The sequence below is a fragment of the Monodelphis domestica genome, chromosome 2 (genome assembly GCF_027887165.1).
Source record: "Monodelphis domestica isolate mMonDom1 chromosome 2, mMonDom1.pri, whole genome shotgun sequence".
NCBI classification, from domain to species: domain Eukaryota; kingdom Metazoa; phylum Chordata; class Mammalia; order Didelphimorphia; family Didelphidae; genus Monodelphis; species Monodelphis domestica.
Genome location: NC_077228.1, coordinates 493,142,381 through 493,160,063, shown reverse-complemented (window position 1 = coordinate 493,160,063; position 17,683 = coordinate 493,142,381). Strand labels below are relative to the sequence as shown.

Below are 17,683 nucleotides of genomic sequence, written 5' to 3'. Positions count from 1 at the left end.
TAGCAATAATCATGCCTCAGATAACTGTGCAAAGCCTGATTTATTCATTTGTGATTTAGGACTAAAGACCTTGCCTTCACAAAGTGAAATGATGGAAGAAATCACTGCAACAAAAGAAGCAATGGCCAAAAGGTAAGAAATGTTAAAATCCCACCTTTGCCTCTTCCTGGCTCGCAGAACTTAAGCAAGTCACAATTTTTCTAGATCTTAGTTTCCTCGTCTTTAAAATTAGGAGCTTGGACAAAAGGACCTCTAAGGACCCTTCCAATGCTCACATTTTTTGAGTCTAGCAGACGTTGTCATTTCATGCCTATGTAACGTAGATCTGACAGTAGCAATATTTAATTGGCCCCTGATGTAGACCAGAATGTTGTCCTGATCACTCTTGTTGTTCTTAATGTAGAGATAAAATGGGGCAGCTATCAAAGGATAGAGAGCCAGGCCTGGAGACAGGAGGTCCTGGGTTCAAATTTGGACTTCAGACACTTCCTAGCTGGGTGACCCTGGGCAAGTCACTTAACCCCAGTTGCCTAGCCCTTACCACTCTTCCGCCTTGGAATCAATACTTAGTGTTGATTCTAAGATGGAAAGTAAGGGCTTGGTTTTTTTAAGAGAGAGATAAAAAGTGAGAGATATACAGAGATAGAAAGAGGGAGAAAGAGAGAGACAGAAAGAGGGAGAGACAGAGGGAGAGAAGGAGTCAGAGACAGAAATAGAGGGAGAGAAAGACAGAGAGAGGAAGGAAGGGAGAAAGAGAGAGAAAAACAGAGAGAGAAAGAGAAGAAGAGGGGGGAGAGAGAGAAAGAGAAAGGAAAAGAGAGAGGAAGAGCAAGGGGGAGTGAGAGGAAAAGAGAGGGAAAGAGAGAAAAAGAGGAAGAGAGAGAGGAAAAGAAAGGAAGAGAGAGGAAGAGCAAGGAGGAGAGAGGGGATAAAAGAGAGGGAGAGAGAGAAAAAGAGGAAGAGAGAGAGGAAAAGAAAGGAAGAGAGAGGAAGAGCAAGGAGGAGAGAGGGGATAAAAGAGAGGGAGAGAGAGAAAAAGAGGAAGAGAGAGAGGAAAAGAAAGGAAGAGAGAGGAAGAGCGAGGAGGAGGAGGAGGAGGAGAGAGAGAGAGAGAGAGAGAGAGAGAATAACAGGTTTCAGCAGCAGTAACACCAAGAAAGGTCTGGTATAATTACCAGCAAACTGAGTAGGGATAAAGGAGATAGGTTGGGGAAGTTTCTCAAATTCTGTAACTGAGATCCATGAACAGGGGCAAGAGGGAAAAGAACAAATGAAGCATTTAGTTGCAGTTATGTTTTGCTTGGAACAATATTGCTCAGTTCAGATAGAAACATCCAAGGCAGGAAGGGGATAAAAGGAGCCTAGAAGGGCAGATGTACAAATCTCTTCATTCATGCCTCTGGCACTGGTCTTGCTCATGGGCAGACCACATGTGAGAGTAAGCCATGCCTCAAGGTATGGGCAGGCTGGGACTCCCCTATTACTGCAGAGTCCAGAAGGTCTAACTGAGCAGGCACTCAGCCCTGTAACTGACACTACTTTCCTCTAGCCCAAGGGAGAATGGGTGGCAGCCAGCCTTAAATCTCCAGCTGCCTCTGGGGCATCTCAGAGAGGGACGTCCTGCATCTTCCCTGCACTGTTCCTAGCCCCCCATCTCTCCAGTTCCCCAGGCTCCTAACTCTCCCTGTCCATTTTCTAACATCTCTCTTTTATGTGTGCCTTACCTGTCTCTCTGGCCCAGCTGCCCCTCTAGTGCAAGGCCCTCCTCCCCTAGACTATAGCCAAAGCCTGCTGGTGGGTCTGCCTGCCTTGAGTTCTTTCCCTGCTCCAAGGGGCCCTCCATTCAGGCTCTAGGTCCAATTGTGTCACGTCCCTATTCACTAAATTCTGGTGGCTCCTTGGGGCCCTTCACCACTGTCTGCCTTACATTTAGTATCGATTCTAAGACAAAAAGGAAGGATTTTTTTTTAAATGCTTACTGACGGACTAGTTGGTGAATAGAAAAATGATCAGGCTTGCCCATCAATGCCTGGTACAAGATAGACTATGAATGAATAAGCAATGAGACAGACAAATGCAATATTGGCTCAGAGGGGGGAAATCGCTTCTCCCTGGGTCAGGGCAGCAAACATGTCAGAGAAAAGAGGGTTTAAGCTGAGCCTTGAAAGAACTAGAAATTAGGCAGAGAAAAGGCGGGGAGGGGTATTCTGGGCTCAAACTACAGCAGGAAGCCCTGGGACATAGTTAAAGCATCGCCCAGCTATTCAGGCAAGCCCGCAGCTCACTCCCCTTTCTGTAATTGCTAGAGCGCCTTTAGTATTGAGTTATATGCAGTCTACATACCCTTTTCTGTTTCCTGTCTTGGTCTCGTCTCCCAGAGAGGATGGGGGCTCCTAGAGGTGGGATCCCCCCTCGGTCTCCCAGTAAGTCTAAGCACAGTGCTGAGCTCACTCGAGGGTCACTGACTGGCTGAACTAATGAAGGGCCCCTGCTTTTGTCTTCCTTCCTACAGATACGTGGATAGCCCACGCCATACCATCCAGACAGACTTTGTCGAATACATGGAGGAGCTCGCTGAGCTGGTGGGGGCGAGGCCCAACCTGCTCAAGCTGGCCTTCACTGATCCCAAACTGGCATATCATATGTTCATTGGACCTTGTACCCCGCTGCAGTATCGCGTGCAGGGCCCCGGGAAGTGGGATGGCGCCCGAAAGGCCATCCTCACGGTGAACGACCGTATCCAGAAACCAATGAAGACAAGGGTGATTGGGGAAAATAAGCACAGCTCCTCCATGATGATGATTGGCAAATGTATGCTGGCCGTAGTCTTCATTTCCATTGTATTGGCTTATTTTTAGCTTTTGCTACAGTTTTAATGGGGGGACTGGATCCAAAGGTGCCTTCTCATTGCCAAGAAAGAAAATTGTGAAATTTTTCTCCACTCTTCAACTCTGGGTTTCTCTTTCCAATTATTCCCAATTTTCATTGGTTCGGTTCTTTTTATTCTTTTCGCTCACCAGATTCTGTATTTGACCCAAAGCTCTGGAGCAGGACCACTTTCTCTAGACAGAACTGGGGGGCGTGGGTAGTTGATGGAGCTCAAGTAAAGGGACGTGTCCATGGAGAGACAGCCAATAATTGTCCCATGGAGCAGATGTGACCATGAAAGGGAAGGAGCTGTGATCTGTCTCGGCGAATTCGTTGAGATAGCAGTTTCATCCGGAAGTGCTGACATCCCTGAGATTTTGCCACAAACTTTTCACTGATCACGATTAGACCTTTTTCTCCTTAATGATAGACTAGGACAAACTAGCTCAGGCGAATAGCTATATATCTATTTTTTGCATTATACATATTAATAATATAAAAATAAATAAAATAGGTTGTATGTAATCAGGATAAAAATGAAAGCCATTCTGTGATTAGAATTAGCCAGGGCAGAGGAAAATTTAAGGCTTTTCTTTACTTCTCCTCTATTCTGACCCAGTTGTCCCCTGTGGTCTCACCAATAGAGGAGTGAGGTATAAATGTGCCAGATTTGTACCAGCCCTGCCATCATCATTAGGCACAAATTCTCATTGGTGAGCTGGTTTCTCTCTCCCTCCCTTAGGAGATAACTGATCTTTTAAAGATACATGGGCCTGAGGGCAACTAGGTGACACAGTGAATAGAGAGCCAGACCTGGAGTCCAGAGAACTTGGGTTCAAATCTGGCCTCAGATACGCCTTAGCTGTGTGACCCTGGGCAAGTCACTTGACCCCGATTGCTTAGCCCTTGCCTTTCTTAGAGTTGTTACCAAGAGAGAAAATAAGGGTTAAAAAAAATACATGGTCCTCCTTTGAGAAAGGAGTTCCTTCTACATCCCATCATGAGGCAATTTTTGTTTGCAACAACTCTTGTGCAATGTTATATAATATCTGGGCTCAGTGCCCAACACTGGACTGGTTAAATAAACCACACTCTTTGCTGGTGCCGAAGAGGTGATTACTGAACATCAGAGGTACAACTTCCTCCTAATCAGAGCTGACCTGACATTTAAAGATGCTGCCTCTTCCACAGTCCTTCTAAAGTCTTTTATAGGATTTCTCAGTTACCTCCCTTGTGTAATCTTCAAGGAAGCCTTTTTATGGAATTAGGAGACGAACTGCACCTGCTCTGTTTCTTCTCCATTTAAGGAGCTCTCTTTTAGTAAGTAAATTAGCCTGATTAGCATGTGCTAATAACCCAAGGGAGATAACACCATTCCTGCTTTGACCACCACCCAGAATTTTCTAAGGATTTCCTCCAAAGGAGAAATACTTCAACGTGTGAACATTGATCTGGGGAACTCTGAAGGTCCCCAAACCCATTTAGGGCATCTTCCTGATCAAAATGATTTTTCTAATAAACTAAGACTTTTTAATGTCAAAGATGGTAAATAGTGACATATAGACACACATATACATACATACACATGTATGTATATAAAATCTTGCAGTTTATTGTTAGAAATTTACTATATTAGAAATTAGAAATATGCAATAAATGTACATGTACATATATCTGTATATACAATATATAGAGATGTATGTATCTCCCACATAAACAGAAGTGCATTATGTTTCCATGATCCTTTTGGGGAAACTGGTTTCCCAATAGTATGTATAAATGGAGATTTTGAGCCTTTGGACTTCATCCCCCAGAAATCCCTTGGTATTTCCCAAAATTACCTTTTCCTGCGTCCCTGCATTTTTTTATGATTGTGTTTAAGTGGCTGTAACTCCTTCCTCTTTGCTCTTTTTGGACCTGCAACCAGGGTGAATTCAGGCAGTTCTTTTGCCCTAGTTATTATTAATAAAAATTTTTAAATATAATACTTAGTTATTACATATTAATTTTAAAATTCACAGAATCCACAATATTTTAAAGTGTAAATAGATCCCAAGACCAAAAGGTTTGAGAATGACTTCCTTAAAGGAAGGGCAGATTCTTCTAGTACAGCGTTGGTGAACGTTTTCGAGTTCATGTGCCCAAACTGCAACTTGAAGCTGCCTGTGAGCCTGCCACATTACCCCACAAAGCAGAAGTGGCAGCTGGACAGAGAGGCCAGGCATGCCAAAAAAATGTCCTTGAGTGCTGGGAAGAGGGGGAACATGCTGATACTTTGCCAACACTGTTATAGGGCTATAAACTCATTCTGTTCTGAGAAAAGGGGACCACACACTTCCTAGAATTCACCCAACCCAAGGTATAAATAAAAATTATGTAACAAGTACTTATAATGTCAACAAAGATATTTTAATCATAGATGAAACTTTCACACTTTTGTAATGGCAAGACTAATGCATATTAATATGATCTGTTCATCAGATCAATATGGCTTAAATTAGTCATCTAAAGGGCTTTTCTATCTACCTAATTATATCATGTTTGATTAGACTTGAAATGTGAGTACATGTATTGATTTTGTTTTGGAACTGACTATAATTTCCTTTGTGAATAAAATATACCAGATATTTGATCTGTGTGTTTTTTACCCTCTAAACTTTATAAATAAATGACTGTGAAGTTTTGGGTACTTTTGTTCCTTTTGGGGAATAATTTTAGATCTCAAACTCCTTCCAGCAGCTAAGTGGAATTGGGATACTGAGGCACCCAGGAAGTACAAGTGTTTCCAGTTGTGAGCCTGGAGTCCAAAAGACCTGGGTTCAAATTTGGCTTTACATATTTACTAGTTGTGTGATTCTGGGGAAGTCAGTTAACCTATATTTGCCTCACTTGTTGAACTGTAAAATGGGGATAATAATAGCACCTACCTCTCAAGGTTGTTGTAAGGATAAAATTAAATAATAATTGTAAAGCATTAGCACAATGCTTGGAACATAGTAGGTACTATAGAAATACTTAATCTCTACTCTTCCCCTTCCCATCTATAAAATCCTATTCAACAAATGTTTATTCAACACCTGCTGGTTACAGAACATGGTGTCAGGAGCTAGAGAGAAGTACACAGTTGGAAGTACACCATCATTATCATCATGGATCTCAGACACATACACAGATAACAAAGAGTGATGCTATGTGTGTTAGAGAAAAGTTCAATCACTGAATCTCAGAGTTGGAGAGAACTCAAGCCTAGCCCATACCTGAACACAAAACTGTACAATATCCCCTGCAAGTGGTTACCCAGCCTCCCTCTTCTTGAAGGCCTCTAATGATAGGGAGCTTATTTCTTTCAAGGCCACCTACTCTACTTTGGACAGCTTTTATGGTTAGAACATGCTTCATTAGATCACATCAAAATGGTGGTGGGGGGGGTTGTTATCAACTTCTACCCACTAGTGCTCTATCCATTGAGCTACTAGTGGTCCTAATATCACGTAGAATAAATTATTAATTTAGAAAGGGAATGAGACCACAAAGGTGGGGAAGGAGATGGGGAAAATGAGAAATACAGCTGCCATGAAAGACTGAAGCTTTGGAGAAACAGATTGAGTTAGACAGTGAGTCATCTCCATCCTCCCTCTCCCCAAACTTGCCTTATGATTCAGGATTAACCTCCCTGAATCTCACCAATTTGCTGTTCTCAACTCATGGGATTATATATTTAGAGCAGGCAGGAACCTCAGAAACCATCCAGTCTATTTTACAGATGAGGAAACGGATATTCTGAAGGGTTGTTATTTGCAAAGGGACATTAGGGTAGTAAGGTGCCTGAGACAGAGATCTGAACCTACATTCTCTGACCACATAGTGCCACTCTGAAGTAGCTCTGACCCTTTGGTTTATACCAACTGGGATTCCTTTCAACTTTGACTCACTCTAGGATCGTTCAGTTCTGGAGAGGACCTAATCACAGAGTACATATTAGTCTGTCCTTAAGCAGGATGCAATGCCTTCTTTTCCCAGAAAGGGACTTGAAGGATGCTCACAAAGCCAAGAGAAAGAGATAAGGACAGGAGGAAGAGCATTCCAGGCATGGAGCTTGAGAAATAGAAAGTCTTGTTCAATGAACAGCAAAGGAGGCATTGTGTACTCTTGTACTACTGAGAAGCACAGATGCCATATTTGGTCAACTGCTAGCTAAATATGTTGACTCCCTTGATAATTTGAATAATCCTACCCAGTTGTCTGAGTTAATGGGGAATCGTTTAGTATACTTTGGCTTTTGAACTGATGGATTATGTTAGGAGTAGTCATTCAGTGAGCATTCAGTGCTCACTAAAAGCCAGGGATGCACCGGAAGGCACACAAACAATCTTGCCATCAAGGGGATGACATTCTAATGAGGAAGCAAACAACTACTTTGAGATGGTATAGACAGGATAAATAGGAGGCAATTTCAAGAGAGAAAGCACTAGTATTAAAGGAGCCAGGGAAAGATTTCTTAAAGAAGCTGATGGGTCACCCCAACTCAACTCCCTCCCCATTTCTGAAACTTGAAGGATGCTAGTAAAGCCAAGAGAAAGAGACAAGGGCATGGGGGAAGAGCATTCTATGAATTGAAGTTGAGAAATGTAAAGTTATTTCAATTTATTGCAGTTAAATGTGGTCTGGCGTGTCCAATAAGAATTCCACTGAGGAAACAGGAGCAGGAGATTTAACGAAGGATTAAAGAAGACACAACGCCAGCAGGCTTCTAACAGTCCTGGTTTATTCCATCATGTTTCTCCTCCATTAATCTTCTGTCAATTGCTGTGCAAAATGTGTATTTATCTTCTGAATTGCAGGGATTACATTTGTGGTTGGACTAAATATAAGAGAATTTGGTTGCCAATTTTAAAATTAATACAGCTCAAGTCAAAATGACTTTTTAGCAGCTTTATTTACAAAAAAAAAGGGAAAGAGTGAAAGTAGAGAAATGTAAAAGAGGGTAGAGTAAGAAGTCTAACTTATCACACTAAATATTGCTCTAATCTCTGGCTCAACCCACACAAGACTCCTTAACCCCTCAGCCAGAGGACTTGGTGTTAAATTAAGCAAGGGTTGCCCCCACATGACCTCCTTGGAGAAGGAGGCCTCTCCAGTGCTAATCTTTATAGAAGCCAGGAAAGGAGGGATAGCTCTTTTCACTCACTCAATCTCTTGCTCAAAGCTGCAATCCCAGTCCAAAAGGGAAGATCTAAGAGCAGTCTGACCAGAAGCAGCTCAAGTCTCCAGCCCCAGGTCCTTTATGCTGAAGATTCAGGCCAAAGACTAAAGAGCACAAAGACCCAAAGAAGAAGATCCTCCAACCTGAAAATTCAGGACAAAGACCCAAGTCGTAGCTCCAAGCCTCAGTCCCAGTCCAAGATCCTCCAAGCCCAAGATTCAGGCCAAAACCCTCTTGGACAGGAAGTTCATCATCTTTTATAGTCCCTTTTTAACGTCACTTCCTATCCCTTCTTCCACTTTATGGGGACCAATTGCAATCTTTTAAATTTGCTTAGCACTGCCCAAGGGGCTGTCAGTCATTTCTGCAGGTGTATATCACTTTAGTACATGGTTTGTGAACTTTCCCTACTTAACATTAAGTAGAGGTGGCTTTGCTTTTGGTTGATTAAAATTAAAAGTAGGCAAGGGGAGAGTCAATTCCATCTTCACACTACCAAACTAGCTCATTATGGGAATCAAATGGTCAACAAAAAATAATTTTGACTAGAGCCTGGAATCTGGAGCCAGGGAGGGAATTGCTACCTGCCTTCATATCTTTATCAAGGTTCGTTATTCTCTTCTCTGCAACTGTGTCCTCTTCTGGACCTCTTAAGGAGAAGAGGAGGGAGAGTTTGGGGGAATTTAACCCCTCAGCTCCCCACATAAAGTCTTGTTCAAGGAACTACAAAGGATGCCAGTGTCACTGTATCAAGGGTATGTAGAGGGGACAGGGGAGTGATTGGGTGGCTCAGGCCTACAAATGGGAGGTCCTGGGTTCAAATATGGACTCAGACACTTCCTACCTGTGTGACCTTGGGCAAGTCACTTAATCCCCATTGCCTAGCCCTTACTGTTCTTCTACATTGGGGCCAATATATAATATTGGTAAAGTTTTAAGATAAGGGTTTAAAAAAAAACATGGGGAGGAAAATAAAGTGTAAGAGTAGTGGAAAGGTAAAGGGGGACCAAATTATGAAGGGATTTAAATGGCAAATAAAAAGATTTTTATATTTGATACTGGAGGTGTTAGGGAGTCAACAGAGTTTATAGAGCAGGGGAAGAAAGCTGACATGATTGGATCAATGTTCTAGGAAAATCATAATTTGTTTTCTTCTTTCTTTGTAAAAATCAAATTAACCAATTGTTTATCGATTTTCTCATGGCTCTTTCACTTTTTTCTTATCTTTGAATTATCTCTACTGTAACCTCCTGTAGTTACATCTTAAAATTCTCATGGGTGGACACCTGAGAAGGAGATTGGAAACTGAGGGAAAATGGATAGAGAAGAGAAAGAGAGAGACAAAGGAATAAAGACTCAGAGACAAGGAGTTAAAAAATATGGGCTCCATCATGCTTGCCCCTCTGATGGAACTGAGAGAGGGCTCTACACGTGCCCTCAAACTTTTATTAGAGAGTTTAGGAATGTGGAGTGGGAGGTAACTAACGAACATTCAACATGGCATAGTTTTAACATTGGTTGAATTGACAATCACATAATCAAAGAGGAGGAGGCTAATCAAGCTTGTGACTTGGTAAGGAATGTGGTCTAACAATGTGTAAGCCAGGGCCCCGGGGAAACAATGTCCCACTCAGGAACTCTTTTGACCTTTGGACTGAAGAGTAGGAAATACAATAATCAATAAGTAACATGATCATGAACACATAAGATACAATATCAATACACCAATCCTATTTTCAAGATGCTAATATAGCTGGTATGCTACATCTACTATATGGCCCCTTCTCTTCTCTGACACGGCCACCACCCTGGTAAAATCAACAAAATGTGGCAACAAGCTAATAAATAAAACTAAGAGCTGGTTTCATGGTGAAAAAGCATTAAAAAATCAATAAACAATTGGTTAATTTGATTTTTACAAAGAAAGAAGAAAACAAATTACCAGTATTAAAAATGAAAAGGGAGAATACACTACCAATGGCGATGAAATCAAAGCAATTATTAGGAGCTATTTTGCCCAATTATATTCCATTAAAACAGACAATGATGAATATTTATAAACAATATAATTGGCCAGTTTAACAGAACAGAAAATAAAATATTTAATTAATCCTATATTAAAAAAGAAATTGAGAAATCCACAAGTAAATGAGCTCCGTAAGAAAAAAAAATCAGGACCAGATGGATTTACAAGTGAATTCTATCAAAAAATTTAAAAACAGTTAATTCTAATACTATATAAACTATATGAAAAATAGATAAAGTTGTACTAAATTTCTTCTTCGACATAAATATAGTTTTGATACCTAAACCAGGGAGAAAAAAAAACAGAGAAAAAAAACCTATAGATTAATTTCCCTAATGAATATTGATGCAAAAATTTTAAATAAAATACTATCAAGGAGGGTACAGCAATATATCACATGACTAGGTGGGATTTATACTAGGAAAAACAGGCCTGGTTCAATATTAGGAAAACTGTAAGCATAATTAACCATTTCAATTACAAAAACAACAAAAATCTTGATTATCTCAATAGATGCAAAAAAAGCTTTTGACAAAATGCAAATAGCCATTCCTATTAAAACCACTAGAAAACATCGGAATAAATAAAACTTTTCTTAAAATGATAAGTAATGTCTGTCTAAAACCAAGAGCAAGCAGTATTTGTAATGGAGGTAAATGGGAAGTCTTTCCAGTAAGATCAGAGGTAATGTAAAAATATCCTTTATCACCGCTATTATTCTATATTGTACTAGAAATGCTAGCTGCAACAAGGCAAGCAAAAGAAATTTAAGAAATAAAAATAGGCAAGAAGGAAACAAAACCATCACTCTTTGCTTATCAAATCTATGAGTAAGAGAAGAGTTTATGACTACACAAGATAAGATCATAGGAAGTAAAATGGATAATTTAGATTACATGAAATTAAATGGTTTTTGCACAAACAAAACCAATACAGTCAAAATTAGGAGGAAAGAGGGTGTCAACGTGGAAATCTAGAAATCCCCAGTTTATTTAGTTTGGGGGTAGAAACCCCAGCTTTTGACCTTGTCACAGGAGATTTCCTCTCACTGAGGGAGGGTCCCACTTCACCAGACAATAGACATCCACTTCAGGTGGGAGGCAGATCCCATCCAAAGTCAAGTAGCTCTTTTGTCTCCAGAAACCTCTCCCAGTATATCACATCCTCCTTCTGAGGATTGAACTCCGGACCTTCAACTTATGAGACTGATGCACTACCCACTGCACCAAAGCTGAAGTGGATGTCATTTGTCTGGTAAAGTGGGACCTTCCCTCAGGGGGAAACCTCTCCTGTGACAAGGTCAAAATCTGGGGTTTCTACCCCCAAACTAAATAAACTGGGGATTTCTAGATTTCCGTGTTGACAAGGGATGGGGGGGGGGGGGGTAATTCATAGTAATTCTCTGGAATAAAGCCCTCATTTCCCAGATGTATAAGGAATTGAGCCAAATATGTAAAAATAAAAGCCATTCCTCAGTTGATAAATAATCAAATTATATGTATAGACATTTTTCAGACAAAGAAATCAAAGTTATCAATAGTCATATAAAAGTGCTCTAACTCACTACTGGTTAGAGAAAAGCGAATTAAAACAACTCTGAAATACCACTTCACATCTTTCAGATTGGCCAACATGTTAGAAAAGGAAAACGACAAATTCTGGAGAAGATATAGAAAAAATAAATGTTTCATGCCATTGGAGATGCACCACCAGATAGGACTTCCCCTGTCATGTCGACATGAAAGAGCTGGATCAGTTTGACAAATTTTGCTGGGCAACCGAGCTTGCTGAGGATCACCCACAATGCATCCCTGTTCACTGTGTCGAACGCCTTTGTCAGGTCTATGAAGACAATGTAGAGACTCAGGTTCTGCTCAAGGCATTTTTCCTGCATTTGCCTCACCATGAAGACCATGTCGATGGTGCTGTGATCTGGTCGGACGCCACATTGTGATTCAGGCAGGTTCTGCTCTGAAACAGATGACAGGAGTCTGTTGAGTATAACACGGGCGAGGATCTTTCCAGCAGTGGAGAGTAGTGAGATGCCTCTGTAGTTGTCACAGGCTGCTCGTGAGCCTTTGTTCTTGTACAGGGCTACGATGGAGGCATCTCTGAGTTCTGGGGGCATGTCTTCCTCTTCCCATATGCTGGTCAGCACTATGTGGAATGCCTGGAGCACCTTTCCCTTTAAGGCCTTGTACACCTCGGTTGGGATCCCGTCTTTACCGGGTGCCTTGCCTGCACTCATTTGCGCTTTTTGGACTTCCTCTATTGAAGGAGGGACGTCAAGTTGTTCAATGATGCGGTTTTGGGGGATCTGGTCAAGGGCGCTTTGGTCGACTGAAGAGGGTCGTTGAGAAGCTGACTGAAGTGTTCTTTCCACCTGTTGCTGATGCCCTTTTTATCTTTTATGACAGTGTCACCGTTAGAGGATAGCAAGGGAGTGGTGGTGGGTTTTAATGGCCCATAGACAGTCTTGAGGGCACTGAAAAATTGTTTGTAGTTTTTTGTATCAGCAAAACGCTGGATTTCTTCTGCCTTTTTTTTCCCATCATCGGTCTTGCGTCTTCCTGATCTCACACTGCACCGTGGCTTGGAGAGACTTGAATCTGTCCTTTTTAGGAGCAGAGTTTGGGTTATTTTGCCACTCCATAAAGGCTTTGTTCTTTTTGCTCAACAGGTCTTCAATGATGATCTAAAATAATTCTAAAGAACTTATGATGAAAAAATGCTATCTACCTCGAGAGAGAGAACTGGTGAACCCAGTGCAGACTAAAGAATACCTTTTTCAGTTTCTTTTTCTTTTGTAGCATGGCTAACATGGAAATATGTTTTGTATGACTTCACACATATAATGAGTATCACATAGCCTGCCTTCTCAATGGGTAAGGTGAGGGCTAAAATAAGGCAGAAAATGAAAAATTCAAAAATTGTTTAAAATAATGTTAAAAATAAATGGTTTGGCAAGGATGCCTATTATCACCTCTACTATTTGACATTGTACTAGAAACACTAGCAGTAGCAATTAGCGAAGAAAAAGAAATTGAAGGCATCAAAATAGGCAAGGAGGAGACCAAGTTATCACTCTTTGCAGATGACATGATGGTCTACTTAAAGAATCCTAGAGATTCAACCAAAAAGCTAATTGAAATAATCAACAACTTTAGCAAAGTTGCAGGATACAAAATAAACCCACATAAGTCATCAGCTTTTCTATATATCTCCAACACAGCTCAGCAGCAAGAACTAGAAAGAGAAATCCCATTCAAAATCACCTTAGACAAAATAAAATACCTAGGAATCTACCTCCCGAGACAAACACAGGAACTATATGAACACAACTACAAAACACTCTCCACACAACTAAAACTAGACTTGAGCAATTGGAAAAACATTAACTGCTCATGGATAGGACGAGCCAATATAATAAAAATGACCATCCTACCCAAACTTATTTATCTATTTAGTGCCATACCCATTGAACTACCAAAATACTTCTTCACTGATTTAGAAAAAACCATAACAAAGTTCATTTGGAAGAACAAAAGATCAAAGATATCCAGGGAAATAATGAAAAAAAAACACATGTGATGGGGGCCTTGCAGTCCCTGACCTTAAACTATATTACAAAGCAGCAGTCATCAAAACAACTTGGTACTGGCTAAGAAACAGAAAGGAAGATCAGTGGAATAGACTGGGGGAAAGCGACCTCAGCAAGACAGTATACGATAAACCCAAAGATCCCAGCTTTTGGGACAAAAATTCACTATTCGATAAAAACTGCTGGGAAAATTGGAAGACAGTGTGGGAGAGACTAGGAATAGATCAACACCTCACACCCTACACCAAGATAAACTCAAAATGGGTGAGTGACTTAAACATAAAGAAGGAAACCATAAGTAAATTGGGTAAACACAGAATAGTATACATGTCAGAACTTTGGGAGGGGAAAGGCTTTAAAACCAAGCAAGACATAGAAAGAATCACAAAATGTAAAATAAATAATTTTGACTACATCAAACTAAAAAGCTTTTGTACAAACAAAACCAATGTAACTAAAATCAGAAGGGAAATAACAAATTGGGAAAAAATCTTCATAGAAACCTCTGACAAAGGTTTAATTACTCATATTTATAAAGAGCTAAATCAATTGTACAAAAAATCAAGCCATTCTCCAATTGATAAATGGGCAAGGGACATGGATAGGCAGTTCTCAGATAAAGAAATCAAAACTATTAATAAGCACATGAAGAAGTGCTCTACATCTCTTATAATCAGAGAGATGCAAATCAAAACAACTCTGAGGTATCACCTCACACCTAGCAGATTGGCTAACATAACAGCAAAGGAAAGTAATGAATGCTGGCGGGGATGTGGCAAAGTGGGGACATTAATTCATTGCTGGTGGAGTTGTGAACTGATCCAACCATTCTGGAGGGCAATTTGGAACTATGCCCAAAGGGCGACAAAAGAATATCTACCCTTTGATCCAGCCATAGCACTGCTGGGTCTGTACCCCAAAGAGATAATGGACAAAAAGACTTGTACAAGAATATTCATAGCTGCGCTCTTTGTGGTGGCCAAAAACTGGAAAACGAGGGGATGCCCATCAATTGGGGAATGGCTGAACAAATTGTGGTATATGTTGGTGATGGAATACTATTGTGCTAAAAGGAATAATAAAGTGGAGGAATTCCATGGAGGCTGGAACAACCTCCAGGAAGTGATGCAGAGCGAGAGGAGCAGAACCACGAGAACATTGTACACAGAGACTGATACATTGTGGTACAATCGAAGGTGATGGACGTCTCCATTAATGGCGGTGTAATGTCCCTGAACAATTTGCAGGGATCTAGGAGAAAACACTATTCATAAGCAAAGGATAAACTATGGGAGTGGAAACACCGAGGAAAAACAACTGCCTGAATACAGCGGTTGAGGGGACATGACAGAGGAGAGACTCTAAATGAACACTCTAATGCAAATATTATCAACAAAGCAATGGGTTCAAATCAAGAAAACATGTAATGCCCAGTGGATTTACGCATCGGCTATGGGGGGTGGGGGGAGGAAAAGAAAATGATCTATGTCTTTAACGAATAATGCTTGGAAATGATCAAATAAAATATAATTTTTTAAAAAAAGGGGAAAAAATAAAAAAATAAATGGTTTGGGTTTTTTAAAGTTAGGGAATAAAAAGAAGACTTGGCAACAGGTTGGGTATGTGGGATAAGAGAATGAGGAGTCAATGGTTTGGGGGGAAGAAGAGAAATAATAAATTTATTTTTAGACCTGTTGAGTGTAAAATGTCTAAGGACATCCAGATTTAAAGGTCCAATAATCAACTGGAGATATGAGTCTAAAAATCTAGGGCTGGATAAATAGATCTAAAAAACATCTGCATAGACGTGATAGACATGGGACCTGAGATCTCAAAGCTTATAATATGGAGGGAGAAGAGGACCTAGAACAGAGTCTTGGGAGGCATCCATGGTTAGTAGGCACGATCTGGACAAAAAGAGAAGAACCAGGAGAGATGAAGAACTTGAAAGAAGAGTGTATCAAGAAGAAGATGATCAAGTGTCAAACTCTGAAGGGAGCTGGACAAGGATAAGGACTGACAAAAGGCCATGTGGTTTGGTCACTTTGGAAAGAATGATTTCAAGTTGAATGATGAGATCAGAAGAAGTCAGGAGACTGAGAAGAAAGGAGGTGGAGGCATCAGTTGCAGGCAGTTTCTTAAAGGGTTTATAAAAAGAGCCATATAAAAGTGTATAAATGGAGATTTTGAACCCTAGACTTCATTCCCCAGAAGTCCTTGGTATTTCCCAGAATTTCTTGTTATTTCCCAGAATTCCCTATAATCTCTCCTGAGTCTCCATGTTGGAGAGATCACAATTGGTATTTAAATCGCAGTAATGCCTCGCATTCTCTCTTCCTTTTGCAATGATGTAGCAAGTATAGTGGTAAGCTAAGTGCGGGGATTTTAAATGGACTAATCAGCCATGGGCACATGGTTTTAATTTTGTATCTTCTTTATTCCTTGATTTCTAATAATCCTTAATAAACCTCATAAAATATAATATTTTATTATTAGAAATATAATTTAATTTTTATAAAAGCTAGAGGGGATGGAGACATTAAGTGAGGGTTTTTCGAGGATGGAGGAGACATATGCAAGCTTATATGCAATAGGGAAGCAGCCTTTACACAGAGATATATGTACTCCTGTGCCTGAACTTTGCCAGGAGTTATAGGCATATGTTCTGATCTGTTGTGAAGGCAAAGTAGAATAACTTAGGAGATTTATTATATACACAGGGACAAAGAGGACAAAAATGGCATCACTATATTGGGGTGATAGTGGCTAACCTGACTAGTATGAGCTTGGAAGGCTCTACCACAGATTGGGCACAAATAGCCCAAATGAACACAGGGACCCATACAGGCCAGGACTAGTATAGTGAGGGATTCTATGGTTTAGCAGAAAGCATGCCGGTTTTGAGTTCAAATCCAGATTATGCTACCAGCTATGTAACCTTGAAGTCTTCTCATAACGTTTTATGTTTTATGATTCTGGAATACCAACACTAGGTGACAGAGGATAAAAGGACACAAGTTTTGTGGTCACCTCCTCCACCAGGTCCCTAGCAAAAGTTGATTTTTAAACTATGAGCAAGAATATTTATGCTCCACAAATATGAAGTTGCTATACATCAGAGCTTGGTTTATTATTTTGTTGGTTGTCCAGACTTGAGAAAGTGATGGAGAAAATGTCCAAAAATACAAATTGAACTTACAAGCGCATCAGCTACATTAGGAATGGAGGAAAACCAGTTGCTAAACATCTACTGGTCCCCCTCCTCTCACCTTATCTGAATCTGAAGTTTACGATGGGACAAGGAACTCTCCAGAAGCTAGAGAACCCTACCCCTGGGCAAGATGGCAGCACCAAGGAGAGAAGGTCCTTGGTCTTGCCCAAGGAATATCTCCTAGTGGACAAAAAGAACTTGGGAGGTTCCAAACCCAATGACAAGGAGAATTCTGTCTGTTGACCACCTTAGAAAGCAAAGCATTCTTTTGGCCCTCCTAGGGCAATAAACTACTGTTTCACAGAGCAAGAGCTGGGAGCAAAGGCTAAAGGAACCTTGCCAACTAGAGAAATCAGTAGGAGTGGTAGGTAGACAAGAGAGGGCAGCAGAGAGTCACACTAGAAACCATCTAGTGGAACAACCTTCATAGATAGGATTTTAAGTTAATTTTATGTAACTATTTGAAATCAAGATTTACTCATTCCTAGGCTTCTGTGTCATCCTCTCCCCTCCCCCCCTTTTTCAATAAAACTTTTACTTGTAGTGTCTATGAACTAAATACTTGTAAATGGGGAATTGATTTCAGTCTACATGTTGATTTTCCTAGGTTTCCCGAGAAGGGATATAGGAGTCAAAAATATTAACATGAACTAGATAATAATGTAATTAAATGGATTTGAAGCTGATTGATAGATCACACTTTAAGAGGGATGATTAATAGTTCATTGTCACTTTGGCAAGAGGTCTCCAGTAGAGAGTCCAAGGAATTTGTCC

At 40.5% G+C, this 17,683-nt stretch overlaps 1 protein-coding gene across 3 annotated transcripts in view; it reads left to right on the top strand.

The window, feature by feature from the left end:
• FMO5 (flavin containing dimethylaniline monoxygenase 5) overlaps window positions 1–5,500 on the top strand; it is a 63,276-nt gene extending 57,776 nt beyond the window's left edge. For all 3 annotated transcript variants that reach the window (XM_007485325.2, XM_007485324.3, XM_001363169.5), the window contains exons 8-9: window positions 60–132; window positions 2,513–5,500. In XM_007485325.2, the coding sequence (XP_007485387.2) occupies window positions 60–132; window positions 2,513–2,858 (419 nt within the window). In that variant the 3' untranslated portion in view covers window positions 2,859–5,500. The remainder of the gene's footprint in view (window positions 1–59; window positions 133–2,512) is intronic.
• The last annotated feature ends 12,183 nt before the right edge of the window (window positions 5,501–17,683 follow it).